General features: G+C 38.3%; 1 protein-coding gene across 2 annotated transcripts in view; it reads right to left on the reverse strand.

Moving 5' to 3' along the window:
• Positions 1-23,757, reverse strand: part of glg1a (golgi glycoprotein 1a) — a 70,675-nt gene that overhangs the window by 21,135 nt on the left and 25,783 nt on the right. Inside the window, exons 4-16 of one of the 2 annotated variants that reach the window (XM_059334895.1) lie at positions 23,285-23,500; positions 17,547-17,750; positions 15,622-15,693; positions 14,285-14,471; positions 13,060-13,274; positions 10,512-10,633; positions 9,443-9,544; positions 8,242-8,395; positions 7,517-7,555; positions 5,228-5,452; positions 3,640-3,702; positions 2,255-2,368; positions 1,904-1,992 (exon numbers count right to left, since the gene is read on the reverse strand). In XM_059334895.1, the coding sequence (XP_059190878.1) occupies positions 1,904-1,992; positions 2,255-2,368; positions 3,640-3,702; positions 5,228-5,452; positions 7,517-7,555; positions 8,242-8,395; positions 9,443-9,544; positions 10,512-10,633; positions 13,060-13,274; positions 14,285-14,471; positions 15,622-15,693; positions 17,547-17,750; positions 23,285-23,500 (1,802 nt within the window). The remainder of the gene's footprint in view (positions 1-1,903; positions 1,993-2,254; positions 2,369-3,639; positions 3,703-5,227; positions 5,453-7,516; positions 7,556-8,241; positions 8,396-9,442; positions 9,545-10,511; positions 10,634-13,059; positions 13,275-14,284; positions 14,472-15,621; positions 15,694-17,546; positions 17,751-23,284; positions 23,501-23,757) is intronic. The other variant, XM_059334897.1, reaches the window with a different exon arrangement.

Consider the following 23,757-nt stretch of genomic DNA (forward strand, 5'->3'; position numbering starts at 1 on the left):
GGCGTGTTTCCATCAGGGTAAAAAGTGGCCGCAGGGAAAGTCTGAGGCCACGCCGTCTCAAATGGCCGCTCAGTCGGTGTGTCCCCAATTACAAAAAAGGCCCCAGAGGGATTTACGAGACTCCGGAGGTGATGTATGGTTTTCGATCATCGCATAACTGTTTAGCGACAGTTTCGACAGCGTGCACAACAACTGCGGCCGCTGTCGCCAACTGTGCACAGCGTCCACCGCTTATTGTAAACAAACAGGCAAGCTAACTGTACTTTACGTACGTACGAACGATCGTAAATTAACCAGCAGTGTCTGGTGCTTGTTGTAAACAAACAGAGATCGCTAAGTGAACACATGCTGCTGCAGCACATACACACTGTACTGCTACAGAGCTAACTGTTAGCCTGTTAGCAAATACACACTGTACTGCTACAGAGCTAACTGTTTGCCCTTTTAGCATCTAGTTCCGCGGCGCCGGACTGCACAATGAAAGGGTACGAATATGGGGCGTTCTTGGTGGCACACCTGGTAGAGCGTAGCCTGGCTAAATCTCAAATGAGGTCTGGACACCTACAATGGATTTCTCCGTAGAGGAGGTGTGGTTTACGATCCTCCGGAGCCGTTTATTGGGCGCTTAGAATGTCTATCAAAGCGTCTGTAGGTAGCTCTTAGCCAATCAGATCAGTTATACCAGATGACGTAGTAGAGCAACAGAAATGGATGTTTGTTGTGTGTGTGTCTGTGAGAGAGTGTTGTTTGCTGCTTTGCTTCTCCAGTTCTCCCTTTCTGCAAGATTATTTATTTTCACGCTTTATTCCCCCTCATGTCATTCAGCCACACACATCCACTGATTTTATGGGCAATAAACAAGCTGCTGCGGGTTTCTGGGGGCTCCGCTGTCCCCCGGCTCGGAGCGAGATCACCGCCGGTGCGGCGCTAATAGCCCCGCTACCGGTGATCTCGCTACGAGCCGGGGGACAGCAGAGCCGCCGAGAGACCTTTCGCCTTTCAACTTTCGCTCTAAACTATTTAAAACACCATCTACAGCTAAAGAGAGTTTCACGTCTGCAGCAGCCATGTTGGATCCGGAAAACTACAAGCTTCCAAGTGCCGAGTAGTACGCGTCATCGTCTTGCCGTCCCTCCCCGCTCTGTGATTGGATCCCTAAAACAGGGCTAAGAAACCTTCCTGGTTGCCAGACCGCCTGGAGGTTCGAAATTAAATTCGAGCATGCAAGGCAGTCTGGGTATACCCAGGCTAGGTAGAGCGCATACCACAGAGGCCCAGTCCTCGTAAGCGGGGCGGCCCGGGTTTGAATCCCGCTCGGAGCCCTTTCCCTTTATCAATAAAGCTACAAAATGCCCCAGAAAATGTCTTTAAAAAAAGAAAGGGTACGAATATCACGCCTTCACGGGATCACTATGAACGCCCTAAGGTGAAAACCCGGGAGAGATCTTTCCAGCAATATAGCGGGACATTTGCAGGACCGCACTATGAAAGGGGGCTGTGGTTTTTGTCGCTTGTGACCACTCGCTACTTCGTCGGCTTTTAAAAATGTAGCGTGCTGTTGTGGCGTGGAGTACTACGTCACATCCCGCTTGACGTTCTATCCAATCAGCAAAAAGGCTTTTTTCAGGGGAGAAAATGGCCCTGCTCTTTGACCAAAAAACGGTTGATCAAAGGGCTGCTAAGACCAGCTTACTTTCAAATACGATGAGGGAGACCCGCCTCTTTCCGGATATTCAACTATAGTGGAAACGCACCTGTAATACTCTTCTCAAAGGTCTATTTACTAGCTTTTAAGAATAAGGACTGTGTTGAAGCCGAGACCTGTCAAGGCAAAGTAAGTGGTCCTTTTTTAGTGTTGATTGGTTTCTTAAAAATCTTATGTAAGGTGGAAATTGTGTCTTACTTTTTTTTAATATTGGGGCACAGTTTGAGCACGTCTTCCTTGCAGGCTGTCTTGAACTTGTAGGAGAATCGGAAATCTTTGATCTGAATCTGCAAACAGAGAAAGACAGACAGACCACCTTGTTAGATAATATGGCAGCAGATTCCTTACTGCATACTGAAGTTTTTGATGGTCTAATAACTCAATGAGCTAATGCACGAGGAAAACGAACAAATGTAATCCGTACATTTTAATATTTCAATATCTCTCAGAAAGAAACCAGAGAAGAATGTGTCATAAATTAAGTGGCATGTCAATACAGATAAGCTTCTGATTTTGTTCTGATAACATTTTTTTTATCCATCTGCTTACCAGCTGGAAGTGTGTAACTCCCACCGCACACTTCTCATTCATCTCCTTCTGGTGTTTGTTCTGAACCAAACACTCCATCAGATCACCGGTGTTGATCTGGTTATCAGCTACCTCCTGAGAGGGACAGAGGGCAGAAATGTAGTATTAACATTGAATTTTTAAAACTTTTAGGAAATATACACTACTGGTCAAAAGTTTTAGAACGCACCAACTTTTCCAGAATTTAATTGAAAATGATGCAGTTTAATGTCTCAGTGTACTCTGAAATTAATGCACATTTGCAACATTTAAAATTCTTTATTGAGCATGATAGTGTTTTGAAAGTAAAAAAAAGATTCAAAATCACATTTTATGTTGGACTAAAGGACTAAAAAAAGACACAAAATGACTAAAAAAGACACCAAAAGACACAAAATGACTAAAAGAAACACACATGACCAAAAAGACACAAAATGACAAAAAAAAAAAAGACACAAAATGACCAAAAAAAGACACAAAATGACAAAAAAAAAGACACCAAAAGACACAAAATGACTAAAAAAAAAAACACACAACATGACCAAAAACACACAAAATGACCAAAAACACACAAAATGACAAAAAAAGACACAAATTGACTAAAAAAAACACACAAAATGACCAAAAAGACACAAAATGACAAAAAAAGACACAAAATGACCAAAAAAAGACACAAAATGACAAAAAAAAAGACACCAAAAGACACAAAATTACTAAAAAAAGACACAAAATGACTAAAAAAAAAAGACACAAAATGACTTACAAAGACATGAAAATAATTAAAAAATGGACAAAATAGCCCAAGACTCCATAGAGTTAAGTTGTTAACCCATTTCTTGTTCCCTGAAAAAGGCCTACTAGTATAATTCTGAAATGTACATTATTTTTCAGTTTTGGTTAACCTTACCTTTTTTTATTTACCTCTGGCAGTTCACCACTTACCTTTGTACCCTTTCAAGCTGTTCATTTGACTTGAACTGCTTGAATTTCAACAAAAAACTGGAAAAATTGGGGTGTTCTAAAACTTTTGACCGGTAGTGTACATTAAACATTTTGTTTGTGACAGATATTATTATTATTAGGAGAGTATTAGGAGAGGACATTGCTGATAAACTCCTCAACCATGATAAGTTTTTTTTTCCTCCTTCCTGTCAGAATGCTCCTTACAGTCTTCATTTTGCACACGATATATTTTTATTATTATTTATGAGTTCATGTGAAATACTCCAAGCCAGTTTTTACACTCTGTCTTCCTAAAACAGAGCAACAGATCTCTTATTTCCATGCAGTTGAGAAAAAAGAAAAAAACAAAAACAAATTCAAACTGGGTTTAAGAAGAAACGTTTGACAGTGGCTTACAGACTTACATGGCAGTAGGACTGGATGACGGGTTCACATGCTTGCATCAGCAGCGCCTCAATCTGAATGTCCTGAGAGAAGAACAAACACACACTGTCAACACAAAAGATTCGGTTTAAACTGCTTGAATAGCATCAGGATGGATCGTAGCGGCACAGAAGTTAGATTCAGTCGTGGTTCTCAGCCTGGAGGTTCGCACAAACCAAAGTGTTCCCAAGATTCATCTGAAGGATCACAAGATGAAACTTATTTCTTTCACATTAAAAAACTTCAAATAAGGAAGACTCTGTTTGTGACTATTTGTAGCTGACCATAATGAGCAAAACTTCCTAATGGACAGATCCTGTTTGAGCAGAAAAACTGTGCTGGGACACAAAAAACAATAAAAAAAATGATAGAGCTCGAATAAAAAGACAAACAAGATGCGAGTCATCTTTAAAAAATGTAATCCTCAAGTTTATCTACTTAAAAAAAACAACTAAATTTGGAAATACATGGTTTTCAAAAGGAGAGTAACACAGTACTTAATGTGGTGGAAAGCCTGAAACTAGAAGAGCAGCAAAATAATAATAGTAATAATAATAATTAAAGATTTATACAACTTTTGATCCCAAAGCCCTTGTGATGGTACTGACCAAGTTTGAAGTCAATCGGGTGAAATCTGTAGGAGGAGTTAGTTAAAGTATGCAAGGTGGTCATTTTATGAAAGGGGGCGTGTATTAAGCAAAAGGGGCGGGGCTTCATGAAATATTGTTATTTAGAAGTGTTAAGGGCTGGACTCTGATGAAGCATGAGAAGTTTGGACCAGATCAGACAAAGTATGTGGAAGTTATAACGATCTCGTGTTGGATGGCGAGACGCCATATTTGCCGCCATGCCACGCCCACATAGTGTGACCGTTGGTAAAGCTTTATACAACTTTTGATCTCAAAGGCTTTGTGAGGGTACTGACCAAGTTTGAAGAGAATTGGATGAAATCTGTAGGAGTTCGTTAAAGTATGTGGCATGGAAATGGGCAAAAACAGCAGGAAACGCCATTTTCGATCCAAGATGGCAGACTTCCTGTACATTTTAGGGTATGGGTTCTTGAGACTTTTTTGTGCGTCTTGTCATGATACGCGTGCGTACCGAATTTCATGTCTGTACGACATTCCTGTGCGAGGGGCTGAATTTTCTTGACTTTCCAGGGGGCGTTGTTGAGGCATTTTGCCACGCCCATTGCCGGGACCACTAAAATACGTAAATTTCACCGGAGATTTATGTATATTCCAAATATGGCAAGTTTTTGAATATGAGAAAGGCTCCAAATTAGCGATTTATTTTTGGGAATAATAATAATAAGAAACCGACCAATTTCAATAGGGTCCCTAATAATAATACTTTTCGGGAATGACTTCGGTCAGGTGTCCACTTACTTTTGGCCATATAGAGTATGGTCTTTCAATATCTTCTTTTAGTTAAAAAGAAAAGACAATTTTTCGTAAAAATATGAATTATCATGTTATGTTGTGAACACATGGCATCTCTTTCTGTGTCCTTGCCTGCTGAGCCAGTTGAGTGTGTTGCATTATGGGTAGCAGCAGGTGTGCTGGTTACCTCAGACTCCAGCTCCGTCAGGTTCCCCACCACGTCTCTGCAGTCAGACACCAGATCCTCCAGGTGATCCTGCAGACACTCCAGCTCCTGTCCAGGCTCCGTCTTCTCGCTGCACCACTTCCCCAGGTCGGTCATGCACCGTCTCTGGAGCTCAGGGTCCAGCTTCACGTCCAGCGCCCTTTGGTGGAGAATCCTCTGCACCTCTACCTTGCAGTCCCTGGAGAGCTGCAGGAGGAGATGACCACGTGGAGTTAGAGGAGACAAAAGAAATACTCTCACTTTGTTGTTTGGAGAGGCCTTAAACCAGGGGTGTCAAACTCAAATACACAATGGGCCAAAATCTAAAACTTGAATCAAATCGCGGGCCAACATTGAACAAATAAACCTTTTAATTTACACTACCGGTCAAAAGTTTTAGAACACCTCAATTTTTCCATTTTTTACTGAAATTCAAGCAGTTCAAGTCAAATGAACAGCTTGAAAGGGTACAAAGGTAAGTGGTGAACTGCCAGAGGTAAATAAAAAAAGGCAAGGTTAACCAAAACTGGAAAATAATGTACATTTCAGAATTATACAAGAAGGCCTTTTTCAGGGAACAATAAATGGGTTAACAACTTAACTCTATGGAGTCTTGGGCTATTTTGTCCATTTTTGAATTCTTTTCATGTCTTCGTAAGTCATTTTGTGTCTTTTTTTTGTCATTTTGTGTCTTTTTTTGGTCCTTTAGTTCAACATAAAATGTGATTTTGAATCTTTTTTTATTTTCAAAACACTATCATGCTCAATAAAGAATTTTAAATGTTGCAAATGTGCATTAATTTCAGAGTACACTGAGACATTAAACTGCATCATTTTCAATTAAATTCTGGAAAAGTTGGTGTGTTCTAAAACTTTTGACCAGTAGTGTATACCAAACATGTTTTGCTTGAACATTAAATATGGAACCAGCAACGCTTATAAACATACAATATATAACTAAATAGTGTAATAGTAATAGACATGCAAAATCAAATTTCAAATAAAAAACACATCAATGTCATTCATTTACAATAATAATATAATAATTTGGTATTGCCTCAGGGGCCAAATAAAATTACACTGCGGGCCAAATTTGGCCCACGGGCCAGAGTTTGACACCCCTGCCTTAAACTGATACTCCCATTTCTCTTGAACGTTTGAACTGCCAAGACAGCTTGCTGTTGGTCAGGCACAAATTTGTACCTTCCAAGTCATTAAAATGGCAAAATTTCATCTTTTTTAAGAGCCGGTGTCGACGACTTAACAGATGAACATTTGACTTTATTTTAGAGTTATGCGTGTTTTGAAAATACTGAACATAAAATGGACTACAGAAAAAGATTACATCGTTAGCCTCATAGCATATTTGCTAAGTCATATTTGAACGTTTTCGGGAAACAAGAAAATACAATTTTTAGTAAGCCCATTGGTGTTCTTAATTGATATAGTAACAGTAAGTTCAAATAGAAGTGTGAACAAGTTTGCATAAAAAATTAAACACATCGTTTTCATAACAGATAAAAGTGACTTAGGCAGAATATGCCCTGACTAAGGCAATTTTTCTCTTAAAATAATGTAGTTTGGTTTGTATGTAGCTGCAAAAATGCCTAAGTCAAAGAGATGACTAAGGCAGAAAGTGATTTTGGACTCTAACAAGTGTTCTGATAGGGAGAACACAGGCAACAAGGCAGAAAGATACAGCAGTGGTAGGAGAGTAAAGTTAGGCAGATATCACAATTTGGCCCAAAAATGACTTAGGCAATTATGCTATGAGGCTAACGACATTGTAGGAGAGGTTCCCACAATCATTTTGATATCTTGTGTAGAAACCGGAATTGGTTTCAACTGATATAGCTGACGCTGTTTTTCATGAAGAGGGAAACTGACACACTGTCTTAACTGTCAAGCCTTCAAGAGAGAGTGTTTGATCCCAAAGCAACATATCAGAGTGGAGTATCACTTTAGGGGCAGCCAACACATCAGATTTTAATCATGAACTTAATTTGCTCCAGTTGATAAATCAGCATAAACCATGTTTGCCATAATTGGAGATTTGCATCTATTCTCCACATCACAGTTCAACAGCTCACTTCACTTTACACACAATTACTCTTTAAAATCAGCTCCCACATGCACCGATATTATGTAAAAAATTACAGAGCACAATCACTTCCCCTACCAACCACCAGTCATTGTGACAAGCATATCCTGTTCCCTGAAATCATCATCATTATCATCATCATCATCAGTTCAGCAGCACGACATACTCACAGGCGGAACCTGGTTTTCTTCAGACTCCTCGCTACGGAGCTATGAGAATATCCTCTGGTCAGTGAGAAAGTTCAGAGACTTCCTGTATTTTTACTACAGCTTTTAGTTCAGTCTGCATACTGGCAATTTAAATACACATGTATTTCAGTAGACCATCAGTTTGGGAAATTCACTGATGCTCTTATGTGACTTCCAGTGTGTGAAAAAGCATGAAAAGCCTTAACCCCTTAGCATTGCGGCTGGCCGTCTGTCAGGACTTGCATATTTTTATTCTTTCAGACATTGTAACTAGGGCTGGGCGATATGGCCCTAAAAGAATATCATGATATTTCAGGCTATTTTTGCGATAACGATTATTCTTGACAATATTACGAAATACTTAAAAAGACATAGAAAATATGATTTCTTTTTCTAAGTCTGTATAAATAAATAAAAATCTAAAATGTCAGATTGATGTTTGTTGTCACTGTCCATTTTATTTACTCATTTTCTTTGTCTGTGTGAATGAATGTATGTTCGAGGGGATATAAATGAAAATGTTTGTATATTCAACATAAAGTTTGATATGCACTTGAAACTTCAATAAAAAATATTGTTGAAAAAAAAAATGATGCTACCTGGATAGGTACCTTATGAGTGAACCTATTGCAAAAAAAGTTTAAAGATTATATCAAAAATCCTTCAGTGATGGTGGTGTCCTGGGGAGAGAAGCTGCCAAGACTCACCCTCCGTCCCTGCTCTACGGAGCGGTAGGCGTGGCGGTACAGGCAGGAGAAAATGGCCCCAGGCGGCATCATTTCACTGGTCTCGTTCCAGCCGTGAGTGTGGCAGAGCCGGGCGGCATCACCCTGACACTTCTTATACAAGACGGGATCTAACCTGAGCAACAACACAGAGTTATATTAGGAACACAAATACTGTACTTTAGTGGCGTCAACAATAATCGATTCGGCGATGCATCGCAATGCGGGGCATGCACGATTCAGCATCGATGCGGCAAAGTGCCATAATAGATTATGTTTATTTCCTGTCCTCCAGTGGAAAGTTGTGGGGGCCAGGGTGGGAATTTCACACTCTGGCCTTGATGCCCTGTGAAAAAATATTCAATTTACGGCCAAGGTGGCCTTTGCGCCCCTGTCAAAGTTCCAGTAAACACAACGCTAACCCGACCCACTCCCCTTCCTTCGAGACGTGTACGCATCAACACATGGCTCATTTGAATATTCTAATGAGCCATGTGTTGATGCAGCACAGGTAAGCTAGCGGGACAAGCTGTTTTGATATGTTGTGACTGAAGTATGTGGTAGTATTTGACAGAACTTAACATTTACGTTTTTATAGAAAGTACTATTGATAGGTAATTACCATTGTATTTGCCTATTTAAAGTCGACTCGTTAACGTTACATTTTTGCGTCATGAAAACTAGCGATAGCTAGCTAGGTGGGATAGCGCTAACGTCTTCCCTAGCTCAGGGACAAGGGCTCGACATTTAGCGGATGTAAATTTCACCTCAGCAGGTTCCTTTTTTATGGCAGGAGGAGGCATTTCTCTTTCCTTACTTTTAGATGAACTCAGGCAGGAGATTCATTTTGCATTTTTCAAAATATAGCCAGTAAAATCTATTGTTATTAGGCCTATCTGACTGCTTGTATTGCCTCATGACTGACGAAAAATGTCCCTTGTTGTGTGCAGTATAATTGTGATGCATGGCAATGCATCGTAGAATCGAATTGAATCGAATCGTTACCTGGTGAATCGTAATCGAATCGAATCGTGAGGGCAGGGCCAATGCACACCCCTACTGTACTTTTCTTTTGAGTTTTGCTTTCATAGGTCCCAACTTCTTTTTTTTTTTTTAGCAACAATCAGGAAAATAAAGCTGCAGGTTTTTTATATTGTGAAGGAGGAGGACTAGCAGGCCTTACTTCCAGTCTCTGGCGATAAAGTACTGCAGCTCCAGCAGTCTGCGTTCACAGTCCTCCACCATCTTCTCAGTGTACAGATGCTCCATCAGACAGGACAGGATCCTGAAGGAAAAATAAAAAAATAAAGTATCTTCAAATTTCCATTTTTATTTAGACTGTTACAGACATTTCACCATATACAGAGCATGGTATATTTTCTCCTGCAGATGAAAATCTAAAATCTATTTTTTTTTTAAATGTTGTAAAATAAGAATGTTAATAGTTTATTTTAATCAACTGACAAAATGCTAAGTGAGTGAAGAGAAGAAAAATATAAATCAAATCAAAATTTGGTGTGACCACCCTTTTCCTTCAAACCAGCGTCAATTCTTCGAGGCATTTTTTTCATACCAAGCTCAGACTTTTGCACAGCGCTGTATATATAAAAAGTTGGGACTGAAATGGATTATAACCAGAAGTTAAAACAAATACACTACTGGTCAAAAGTTTTAGAACACACCAACTTTTCCAGAATTGAATTGAAAATGATGCAGTTTAATGTCTCAGTGTACTCTGAAATGAATGCACATTTGCAACATTTAAAATTCTTGATTGAGCATGATAGTGTTTTGAAAGTAAAAAAAAAGATTCAAAATCACATTTTATGTTGGACTAAAGACTAAAAAAAAAGACACAAAATGACCAAAAAAAAGACACAAAATGACAAAAAAGACACCAAAAGACACAAAATGACTAAAAAAAGACACAAAATGACCAAAAAAAGACACAAATGACTTACAAAGACATGAAAAGAATTAAAAAATGGACAAAATAGCCCAAGACTCCATAGAGTTAAGTTGTTAACCCACTTCTTGTTCCCTGAAAAAAAGGCCTACTTGTATAATTCTGAAATGTACGTTATATTTTGCCTTTTTTTATTTACCTCTGGCAGTTCACCACTTACCTTTGTACCCTTTCAAGCTGTTCATTTGACTTGAACTGCTTGAATTTCAATAAAAAACTGGAAAAATTGGGGTGTTCTAAAACTTTTGACCGGTAGTGTATATAATGTGAATACGGGAGGACTCACATGGGGTCTCCGCTGCGGATGTGTTTGCAGGCGGTCTGGATGACGGACTCACAGGCCTCGTTGAGTGCTCGGTCGATGCGGTAGTCGGCTCCGGGGTCGGCTTCCTGGATCAGAGTCTGGAGCTGAGGTTGGAAGACACAACAAAATTAACATTAAAAAAAAAAAAAAACACAGCAGGAGCTGGAAGCTCTCCTCTGGAAGCTGCTGGTCTTGGTTTCAACAACTGGTGCCAAGTTAAAACTTGGGAGTTTGATGAGATTGATTGATTTTTTTTTTTTTTTTTTACTTTCAGTGGTACAGACTCGGCCTGTTGAACTTACATGATCTTCAAAATACAGAACTGATACAGCAAAATGTAATCTATGCACCAAAATGATGAAATACTGTGTAACATGACAAAGTATTTATTCTATGCTCAGATATACAGGACTGTGCAAGAGTCTGGTCAAGGCAGGTGTGAAAAAAATGTCTAGAAGAATTGATGCTGAAGGCAAAGGGTGGTCACACCAAATATTGATTTGAATTAGAATTTTCTTCTGTTTACTCACTTTGCATTTTGTTAATTGTTCATTTTACAGCATTTTTTCACACCCGCCTAAAACTTTTGTATAGTAATGTATTAACAAATCAATACGTGGAAAAATATGTGCTTCGTAAAAACACCTTGTGACCTATGAAAAAATAAACATTTAATGCTGTTGAAGGTTGATGTTTTTTTACCGCATAGTTAACATTAACCCATAAGAACCCAGACCCAGTTATCCTTAAAGGCAAATTATAGGGGATATACCACATAGAACACATTTATGATGTTTTATGTGTGATGTGAAAAAAAATACTACCCCTAAATGTCAAAGATTTGTGATGTGATATATCTGTTACAAGGGGCGTTTATGGTTTATGTTTAAAATATTTCTTATTTTAAAATAAACACATTTTCTGCTTGCAGAAACACTAATTTAAATGTTTCTTTGCATCTCATTTATCATTTATCAAACATTTATAAACATTGTGACATTAATAGTGCTACTTAACAACAAATTATATTTCAGATTTGTTTTAAGTAACAAAATTATAGTAAATAAAAACAAGATTAGAATTGTTAAATGGGTTTAAACTTAGCCTAGTAACAAAAAAATAAGCTTTTTGAAATTAGCTACTTTTTCACATTTCTTTTTCCAGTCACAGCCACATTTTGGAGAAGTCACTTCCTGTCAAAGTCACATGACCACCACACCAGGGTGTTGAGTATGTGTCGCTTAGGGATTTAGTGAGTTAATGTGAAGTATAAAGCTGAATATGGGAGATTCTAGAAGATTTAACCCATAAGAACTCATGGTGACACCTGTGTATCAAAGACTTTAAATCTTCTAGAATCTCCCATATTCAGCTTTGTGCTTCACATTAACTCATTAAATCCCTAAGCGACGTATACTGTGTGACTGGAAACAGAAATGTGTAAAAGTAGCTAATTTTAAAAAGCTTATTTTTGAGTTCAAACCCATTTAACAATTCTAATCCGTTAATAGGGTGTCGTGTGTTGCATTTAACTTGTTCTGACCAAATTTCTTGAACAAATTAAAGTCACAATTTTGATATACTTTATGGAGATGCAAAAGAAAAAGGCAAATTTGTGTCTCTGTAAGCAAAAATCTGTCTCGTTTTTTTCTATTTTAAAATAAAAAATATCATAAACATAAATACCATAAACGCCCATGGTAATGTATATGTCACATCACAGATCTTTGACATTTAGGGGTAGTATTTTTTTTAAAACATCAGAAATGTGTTCTATGTGATCCACTGATAGAACACGTCCTTTAACCCTATAAAGCCAAGTGTATCATATTTGATACATAAGTTTTTGAGACCTCTAAATCATCAGTGTGATATTTTTTTCCCTGAAAAACCTGATGATATAAATAAATTATCTAAAATCCCCACTTTGTATAGAGAGAGAGCAAAAACTGCTCAGTGTTGACCAATTATTCCTAAACATTTAATCCAAATGGCTATAATTTGGTGGTTTGATTCTGCAAACTGTCTTTTTAATTTAGAATTTCCTTAGAGCAACAAATTTCACAAAAATACCAGATGTAACAAAAATGATTTGCTGAAAAAAAATCTGTCATTGCTGTGTGAAAACGTCAAATCAGCAGATGTATGATGTTGTTTTATATGGAAAAAAATATTTTGTATGATTGAGGAAAATGTTAAAAAGAAAGTCAAAGTTTTATTTGGTTGAAAATATTAGGTTTTATGTGATTATGTTAAGTTCAAGAAAAGCAAATTGTGAGCAACGAATTGCACAAAAAGACCTGATATATCAAATATGATCCAAATTAAATTCATATATGAAAATTTACATTGAACTTAAAAAAATGTTAGCCGGTTCAACAAACACTCCAGTTTTGAAAATTTAGAATTTTCTGGCAGTTATTTCACGGTTCAGGCTTTATAGGGTTAAGGATAACTGGGTCTGGGTTCTTATGGGTTATAGTGTTACACAGGTGTCACCATTGGTTCTTATGGGTTAATGCTGACTCACCGCTCTCTGACAGTTGGGGTCGATGGCTCCCATGTCTCCTCGGCCGACCCTCATCAGACAGTGCAGCGTCCGTCCTTTGCGGTGCAGACCCGAGCAGTGACCTTCGATCTCGCTCCGACAGTGCAGCACGATCTCCGGACTCAGAGAAAAATCCTCCATCAGCATCCGCCTGTAGTCCATCATCTCACCCTGACATTCGCCACTGACCACGCGCCCTGAGGGACACGCAGACACAAAGCTGGATCAACAGTCATTTTATACAACATAAGCCATTGATGGGATTAATGATGATTTTTTTAGTTGCTTCTCAACTCTTAGTTATTTATTATGGCTTTTTTTTATGATCTAGATTGAATTTACGTACACTACCGGTCAAAAGTTTTAGAACACCCCAATTTTTCCAGTTTTTTATTGAAATTCAAGCAGTTCAAGTCAAATGAACAGCTTGAAAGGGTACAAAGGTAAGTGGTGAACTGCCAGAGGTAAATAAAAAAAGGTAAGCTTAACCAAAACTGAAAGATAATGTACATTTCAGAATTATACTAGTAGGCCTTTTTTCAGGGAACAAGAAATGGGTTAAAAACTTAACTCTATGGAGTCTTGGGCTATTTTGTCAATTTTTTTATTCTTTTCATGTCTTTGTAAGTCATTTTGTGTCTTTTTTTGTCATTTTGTGTCTTTTTTTAGTCATTTTGTGTCTTTAGGTGTCTTTTTTGTCATTTTGTGTCTTTTTTTAGTCCTTTAGTTCAACATAAATGTGATTTTGAATCTTTTTTTTACTATCATGCTCAATAAAGAATTTTAAATGTTGCAAATGTGCATTCATTTCAGAGTACACTGAGACATTAAACTGCATCATTTTCAATTAAATTCTGTAAAAGTTGGTGTGTTCTAAAACTTTTGACCAGTAGTGTACATTTAAATATTCCTGATTTCTCTGATATTTAATCCAGAATATAAATATATATTCTAAATCATGAATCAAAAACATGGTTGCCTTATTGCTGCAATCAGGCTGCTGTAAGAAGCAATAAGACAACCTTATTGCTTAATTTTCACTCAATTAGAGCAGTAGTCCCTTCTCCTTTGTTCTCAGAGGCTTTATTGAGACATCAATAAAAAGCCAGAGGGACAGTCAGTCAGTGACCAGTAATTAGCTTCATTACCCGACTTGAGGACGTGTATTAGTGCAGGAATGAGAGTGATTGACAGGCAGGCGGTTTACCTCTGTGTACAGCAGACTCCAGACAGAGCAGCAGGTAGGACAGGCGGGCTTCTCGGGCTCGGGGCATGGTGCTGTCGGCGCTGCAGCGGTACTTCCTCAGGTCAGACTTGCAGGCTCTGGCCAGCGAGTAGCTCACTTTGTAGTCCTGAGCGATCAGTTTCTGCCTGGTGGTCAACGCCTCGCGACACTGAGGACCCACAGCAACCATCAGCATCATCACAGCAGAGCTTAGGTGATAGTCTTTTTTTTTTTGCCGAGTTAATTCTCCTAAGTGACTGAGTTGTAGGGGTGTGCATTGGCACTGCCCTCACAATTCGATTACGATTCACCAGGTAACGATTCGATTCAATTCGATTCTACGATGCATTGCGATGCATCACAATTCTACTGCACACAACAAGGGACATTTTTCGTCAGTCATGAGGCAATACAAGCAGTCAGATAGGCCTCATAACAATAGATTTTATTGGCTATATTTTGAAAAGATGGCAAAATGAATCTTCTGCCTGAGTTCATCTAAGAGTCAGGAAAGAGAAATGCCTCCTCCTGCCATAAAAAAGGAACCTGCTGAGGTGAAATTTACATCAGCTAAATGTCGAGCCCTTGTTCCTGAGCTAGGGAAGACGTTAGCGCTATCCCACCTAGCTAGCTATCGCTAGTTTTCATGACGCAAAAATGTAACATTAACGAGTCGACTTTAAATAGGCAAATACAATGGTAATTACCTATCAATAGTACTTTCTATAAAAACGTAAATGTTAAGTTCTGTCAAATACTACCACATACTTCAGTCACAACATATCAAAACAGCTTGTCCAGCTAGCTTACCTGTGCTGCATCAACACATGGCTCATTAGAATATTCTAATGAGCCATGTGTTGATGCGCACACCTCTGGAAGGACAGGGAGTGGGTCGGGTTAGCGTTGTGTTTACTGGAACTTTGACAGGGGCGCAAAGGCCACCTGGGCCGTAAATTGAACATTTTTTCACAGGGCATCAAGGCCAGAGTGTGAAATCCCCACCCTGTCCCCCACAACTTTCCACTGGAGGACAGGAAATAAACATAATGGATTATGGCACTTTGCCGCATCGATGCTGAATCGTGCATGCCCCGCATTGCGATGCATTGCCGAATCGATTCTTGTTGACACCACTACTGAGTTGCATAAGTTTGGAAAGAAATCGGGTGGGGGTGTCTTTTGGAGAAGAGACATTTCTTTTGGAGGGGGGGGGAATGTGACCGCTTTCCTTGTGTTAAACATTTCATTGCATGCCATCAATGTTAAATGGCTGAAGTCATTCAACTCTACTAAATTCAACTAACTTCAGCACTCACCCTCTCAGACATTGCTTCCTCAAACTTGTGATTGAAGAGACATTTGTAAACTCGTCCCTCTCCGGCCAGCGTCTGAAAACAATTAAAACAGTCCATAAACAGACGTGATGGTTTTCTCACTGTAAATGAAAGAATGTTACATCATGCCAAAAGGCTGATTGAAAGGTAATATCAGTGGATACATCAGGTGTCATCTGAGTAAGACATTCGTTTTATTACAGGTGTTTTAATAACGTCGATGAAACTATGAATGAAACGCCTCAAATGCATCAATAAGTACAGTACAGGCCAAAAGTTTGGACACACCTTCTCATTCAATGTTTTTCCTTTATTTTCATGACTATTGACATTGTAAATTCATCAAAACTATTAATGAACACATGTGGAATTATGTACTTAACAAAAAAGTGTGAAATAACTGAAAACATGTCTTATATTCTAGTAAGCAAAGGGTGGTTACTTTGAGGAATCTAAAATACAAGACATGTTTTCAGTTATTTCACACTTTTTTTGTGTAAGTACATAATTCCATATGTGTTCATTCATAGTTTTGATGCCTTCAGTGAGAATCTACAATGTAAATAGTCATGAAAATAAAGAAAAACGCATTGAATGAGAAGGTGTGTCCAAACTTTTGGCCTGTACTGTAGCTGTAGAAATATCACCTGCTGAAATCAGATTGTGAAATTCTTCTTGTTTATAAAATCACATTCTCGGCCCTTAGAGTCACTTAAGGAAACTTTCCAACTTTGCAAGGACATAAAGGCATCTGGTTAATGTTTGGCCTGAGGCATGCCTGCATCATTAGCATAATATATCAATAATTAGTAAATAATTAGACACTCCTCTGTTGCTACATTATAACTTATCTTAAGATGATGTTACCAGGTTTTTACAGGTGTGTCTGAGACTATCTGAACAGAGGGTTCATTTAAAGAGCAAAGCCATAAAGTAATACAACTGAAGATGTGTCTTATTTTAGACAATATCATTAGTAAAAAATGGGCTAAAATGAGATAGAAAAACAGGACGTGTGTAATTGACATGAAATACATCAGTGTTATGCAGAAACGAAAGTCAAATTCAATCGGCACTTTTTTGGATTCAACTAAGAAATTACATTGATTTAATAAAAACAAAAACTTTTAAAAAATCTAATTGTGATGGCCAGAACTCCAGATGACTTAATAGTCAGGCGGCTTCGCCAAATAAAGGGGACACGTCGGACAAAAGCACCAAATTTTTTCACATGCTCTCTATCACCATAAGTTTCAATTTTTGGTAGGAGCCACTTCATCAAGATTGTGGATCGGAGATGGCAGCCATATAAAGTCTATGAGAAACTCTATATCTTCCAAGTCAATTAGAAGGTCAATTTTGGTGTCAATATACATTTTCTGTGTCAAGGAATCATTTAAAGCTATTGAGAATATCACTAGATAATTATTTGATCAAATAGATATGTTCATTTTCACCCAGACTGGTAGGTCTTCAAGTGCTGCAGCAAGGAATCCTGAGCTGAAAATGAATCAATGTTCACAGGAGAGTGTGGATTAGCTGCAATGTACACTGCTCAAAAAAAATCAAGGGAACGCTTTAATCTCATGTAAGATCTCTAGTGATATTCTCAATAGCTTAAAATGATTCCTTTACCCAGAAAATGCATATTTTGACACCAAGATTGACCTTTTAAGTGGATTGGAAGATATATTGGTTCTCATAGACTTTATATGGGTGCCATCTCCATTCCACAATCTTGATGAAGTGGCTCCTACCAAAAATTTAAACCTATGGTGATGGAGAGCATGTGGAAAAAATGTGGTGCTTTTGTCCGGCGTGTCCCCTTTTTTCTTAAATATGGTCCTAAGACGCCTGACTATAATGTAAGATGTTGGATATGTGCATAAGATCATCTCAATCCTCACGGTTTCACAGAAGCGTTCTCGGTCATCACGGCAGGCGAAATAGAGGTATCGGTCCAGGTGGAAGTCGTCCGAGGAGAGCTCAGCTACTCTCATGATGGACTTTTTACAGTCGTCCTTGATGGGGTGCGCTCCCGGCTGCTCCTCGGCCTCCTGCACCAAACCTTTCTCCAGACAGGCGATCACCTCGCCCTGAGAGTGGACGTCCTGCACAGAGAGCACAAAGAGCACAATTACAGCAGGAGCAATGAGGTGTCAGAGTCTGTTGACAAACTGTCAACATTCGGTGACGGGCGCTATGGCAGCTGTGACAGTCAGAGAAATTTCACAGGAGGCAATTAATCATTTTTGGAGACAGAAAAATGAAATATCATCTCGAAGTCACCAAAAGGGCCTTCATTAACAGGTTAGAGGTTTTCACTCGTCTTTTCACCCCACTGACACCGCTCATTCCGGTGCTTGTTGTAAACAAACAGAGATCGCTAAGTGAACACCTCCTGCAGCAGCAGCACATACACACTGTACTGCTACAGAGCTAACTGTTAGCCTGTTAGCACATACACACTGTACTGATACAGAGCTAACTGTAGCTAACTGCCGCTAACGAGGTCGGCCGGCTCATTAACAAGAGGCTCTTGTTAACGAGCCGGCCGACCTCGTTAGCGCTCGTTAAGACCGAGTCACTGGATTTGATATTGATAGATATTGATTTCGGAACAGCGGTTGGGAATCACTGCCATAGGGAACCGGGTTACTGCTCCCATATTATTGGGCTATACCTTGTGTCAGAGTTGCATGTACCTCATGCACACCGTTTGACCATTTTAAACTTAAAATCTCAAGAAAAAACACATAAAAACGATTGAAAACGGACAAACTCCCATGCATTTCAATGGATGTGGAAGCAGAGAATGTCCGAGTGTATTGAGTTAGCTATGCGCACTGCGATTGGCTCATCGCGTTTGGGGGTGTGGCTTAGCCATAGGTGAAATTCTGTGATCACTGCTGCATTCATTCATATCAACTATAATTCATAAACTATAATAAGAAAGAGGCAGCCGTCACCAGTGACAGACAAAAGCCAATTTTCTGTCCTGGTTGCACACTTTGGGTAAGAAGTCCATTTTGTAAGTAACTGCAACATTTAATCATGTGTACGAATGCCCAGTATCAACATTCTTGCCAAAGTCTGATGATCTGCAGATAGTGATGACTTTTCACATATCCTGCAGCATGTGCAGTTTCCACAGCTATATGACAGCCGCATTATTTGCTAGGACTGCAGGAGGCTTATGAAAAGGATCGGTTCATCCTAATTCAGTTTCACCACCTCCTCCAGAAACAGTTTCCTTGTTACTTTGGATAAGAACGTGAACTTTGATGCACAACATGGGTCAAAAATGACCCGCATTCATTTCCCATGTTATTTATTGCTTGCTGTGTGTTTCTGTGCTCTATCTTTTGATATCAACTTATTTTATGATTTAATATTGTAAATATTTTTTACATATCTTGTTTTTGATAACAACAGATCATTATTTTCATTTTGCTTCTCATCATTTATGAAGAATTTTTTTTTTGTATTATTACATAGCTAACTACTTGGCTAAGTAGCTTGCTAAGCTAACTACTTAGCCAAGAAGTTAGCTAAGTAGTTAGCTTAGCAAGCTACTTAGCTAAATACTTAGCAAAGAAGTTAGCTTAACAAGCTACTGAGCTAAAAAAAAAAATGGATATGGCTCATTTTTCACCCATGTTGTGTATTAGAAGAGTAGTGACAGAAAAAGGGATTTTATTCAAAAATGAATAAAGGAAAACATAAAAATTAGGATGTATGATGATCAAAAACAAACTAATTGAGGAAAACCTGGAATACTGAATGATGAATTAGTGCAAAGATATAGAACATAAAAACTGTCGGGTCACTTTAGACCCATGTTGTGCATCAAAGGGTTAATGCAAAACTATTATCCAAAACATAAACATGAATTAAAATGTCATTATATAATGCATATAGTGTACAAATATATCAATAACATAAGCGTTCATTCCTATTCATTCACTTATTTTGTGGGGAAAAGTAAACGCACGAGAAAACACTCCCAAATGTTCCCTGTTGGAAAGTAATGACTGTGTAGTTTATAGCAACACTAATTCCACATAGTGTGGTTCTTTCACTCCATAAATCATTTTTGTCAGAGTATGTCTTGTATTTTTTTTCAGGCTGGTAAGAGACAAGCTCAGCCTGAGTAAACACGCTCAGTCTAATCTCCACTCCGAGCAGCTCCGGCACACTGAAATGAGCCGCTGTGACAAATTCCTGATAATGGAACCAACTCTGCTCCGGCTGACAAATAAATAATTTGCTCTGAGTTTTAATTGTGCCGGCGTGATATCCCATAATAACTGCGTGTCTAACGGGCTTATGAGGTTTAGCTTGGCTCAGCAGCAGGAGAACACGTTTGGATGAGATTGATTCGCTCTGCTAGCTGACAAACTGCTGTCAAAGTTGTCTTTTCTCATTCCAGCTGAGTCACACTTTGAACACAGTTTCTGGGTCCAATTTAGACTGAATGGAAGAGACCTACCACTAAATCAGTTTGGCAAGTACTATAAACAACTTTCAGATACTGTTTTTTTATATTAAACAGGGTCTACTAGTCAAAGGGACTGCCACCAGCTGCAGCTGAAAAATTTTGTTGCATATATGGTAAAAATGATGGCCCAAAAATTATGTGGAATTGCGTATTTCTTATTGAAAAACGGACCATTTTCTTGGGGGAAGAAGCGAAAACTCCACACTACATACATGCACCTTCCAAACTTAAATAACATTATCAATAAATAACTTTTAAATGATGAACTGTAAAACTGAAAAGTGGCCATTCTTAACATTTAGAACAGGGGTGTCAAACTCTGGCCCGTGGGCCAAATTTGGCCCCCAGTGTAATTTTATTTGGCCCGCAAGGCAATACCAAATTATTATATAATTATTGTACTATAAAAGCTGACCCGCCGGTATTATACGGCGCATTTAACGCTAATACTACAAATCCCACAATGCCCTGCTGTTGTTTTGGCGCGTCAATCAGGACAGGACCCAGAAACGCTCCTCTGTGACAGTCGTCATAGCAACCTCAAGCTAGAGCTGTCTCCCAGCTACCCCTTCCCAAAAATGGCGAAAAGAAAGGCAGAATTTATTAACCTGTTGAAAAAGTTTATTTTGATATTTAAATCAGAAGGATGCAAATAGAAAAGAGGCGTACGATTTTTATTTATTTTTTATTTAATAAATTAATGACATTGATGTGTTTTTTATTTGAAATTTGATTTTGCATGTCTGCACTATTTAGTTATATATTGTATGTTTATAAGCGTTGCTGGTTCCATATTTAATGTTAAAGCAAAACATGTTTGGTTTATATTAAAAGGTTTATTTGTTCAATGTTGGCCCGCCATTTTATTCAAGTTTTAAATTTTGGCCCATTGTGTATTTGAGTTTGACACCCCTGATTTAGAACATTTGCTTTGAAGAGGATTTAAATTGTGATTTTTTTTTTTTTTAAGGTTTACATCTTCAGTCAATAATTGGAGCATTAGTTATATATCACAGAAATGTACATATATAGGTTAATTTTTCAAAAAGCTCAGTAAATTATGCATTTGTTGGAGACTATTTTCAGTGGCAGAGTAATCCACATTTGGTGATGTATTGAGTATTTATGGCAGTACAACAGTGGATGTGGGATTTAGTCAAAATAAACTACAGTGTGTGTTCCTTATTATAAAGGAGCATGTCACACAGTGCAACAGTGTTGTTGTTGTTTGTTTTTTTACAACAACGGAGCTCTGTGGTACAGAGGAAGGAGATAAATCAGGCTTTGGTACTAACACATTTGCAAACATTCACTGCTGGTTTGAGTCTTTTATTTCCTATTTTTTCTTATGAAAATAATGTGATGGAGAGTCAGAACCAGGATGCCATAAGAACTGAAAACAATTAATAGAATTTAGTCCTGACCTAAACAGCACCAAACCCTAATGAGCGTGAAACTAAATACAGTAACCAGTTGGACTATATATATATATATATATATATAAATATATATCGATTTAAAAAAGTATATCAGTGCATTTTAAAATGTGATATGGAATTAGATCATATCACATATATCGATATAGTTCAAATTTGCACTGTGATCCTTGATCCAGGCAAGCTGCTTTATATATAAATGCTGCCTTTACTAGGGTTTGTCATATTTAGTTATTTTGTAATGTTCCTTATTCTTTTCTCATATAAATATATTTATTTCCAAAAAAGATTGGGCTGTTTTATTTCATAGGCTATTTTTATTTAAGATTTTTTGTTTTTGTTTAAATGTGCAATTTAGGGAGGTTTGATTTTTTTCTTTTTTTAAAAAGGTACTCCTGTTGTTATACAGTATTTTTGTTCACTTAAATAAACATTTTAAATAAAATTACTTGCGACATGTCATATTTGGCTTTGACATTGACTGAACATTTGCTCTCACTTTGCGATAAAAATATCGGGAGACACATCGTATTTCGATATTCAGCCTAAACATATCGCAGTGTTTCCCACACATAGACCATTCTGTGGCGCACCCCCACATAATGGAGACCGGCCGCCACAAAATGATTCCGTTTTTTTTTTTTCTCCTCTCTAGGACATTAAAAAAAACTGTAACGTCCGTAACGTTAGCCTACGCACAGAAGACACCGCATTCATATCAATAAATAAATGTTTTACAATGAACCGGGCCGGTCTCAGAGCTGTCAAGACTCTCCGGTAACGTTAAGGCACATTGAATGATTAGCCGCAAATGTATGGAGTAAGACCGCTGTCAAAAAGATGTGTCCATGTTATAAGCATTCGTATTTGTAATGATAAACATTTGTGTGTAAATAAAAAAGTTGTACCCAAAATTCTGCTGTCACACACATGAGTCTGATAAATTATTAGGGTTAGGATTGTTTTTATTTGAGTATGAATCTAAAAGCTGTGAGTGCAAAGTCTTGTGTATACAACTCTAATTTCTACGACTACAAGTCTTCACTGTGAACACGAATTCAAGTTTGTGGGTACGAGTCGAAAAACTGTTGAAATGACGTCACAGGCAGGTCACAGGCAGGTCACAGGGGAAAGCAATCGAACCCCGAAAAATGCGCCGAAGGATGGCTGACAACATGGACACCGTCGGGGAAGCATCATCATCATCATCACAGGTAAAGTAAATAACACATCAAACATTTATTTATTTTTATTTAGTTGTTTATTTCATGAAATTGTACTGTTTTAAATAATATGAAGTTTATGGACGATTTTTCGGGGTTCGATTGCTTTCCCCTGCTTCAAGCTAGCTACATCAAGGGTAGGTTCGCTTCCTGTTTTCAAAGTAAAAGCACAAATTCTATCGTTGTAAAGGGCAACGGGCGTTTTATTTTTGTAAATGTAACCGGAAGTGCGTTGCTCACGATGGCTAGCTTGAGTAGCGCCGAATTCGTCCGAACAAAAGTGTAAACAGCTGGTATTTAGACAAATTAACGACGCACTGGGGATCTAAACGGCTACTTTCTCACCTAAAAAATGTTTGAAATGTCAATAAAGTGATATATTTAAAGAATTTAGGACTTTACCGGTGTCAGTGGAGCACCGCAAATTGCTATCTGGTCTGTGGGAAACACTGTATCGGGATATGACTTTTGGACCCTATTCTCACCTTCTCTCCAGTGCTGATGCTGCCGCAGCGCAGCGCGTTTATGTCTTCGCGGCACTTGTCCATGAAGCCACAGATGAGCCGATAGTCGCTGAAGACGATAGTGGTCATCTTGGTGATGTACTGGTTGCACTGGTAGTCGCTGATGTTGCCACGGTGATCCACTAGGCAGGACACCAGGTAGCCCTTCCCCAGCTCCTCCGCTGCACATTCTTTAATCTGAGTGGAGAGCACAGACAGCTAACTTAACCTCGCTGAATTCTGTTGTTGTTGATATGTCAAATAAACTTGCCTTTATACATATCTATCACATGTACACTACTGGTCAAAAGTTTTAGAACACACCAACTTTTCCAGAATTGAATTGAAAATGATGCAGTTTAATGTCTCAGTGTACTCTGAAATTAATGCACATTTGCAACATTTGAAATTCTTGATTGAGCATGATAGTGTTTTGAAAGTAAAAAAAAGATTCA

The sequence above is a fragment of the Centropristis striata genome, chromosome 6, assembly GCF_030273125.1.
Source record: "Centropristis striata isolate RG_2023a ecotype Rhode Island chromosome 6, C.striata_1.0, whole genome shotgun sequence".
In the NCBI taxonomy this organism is placed as follows: domain Eukaryota; kingdom Metazoa; phylum Chordata; class Actinopteri; order Perciformes; family Serranidae; genus Centropristis; species Centropristis striata.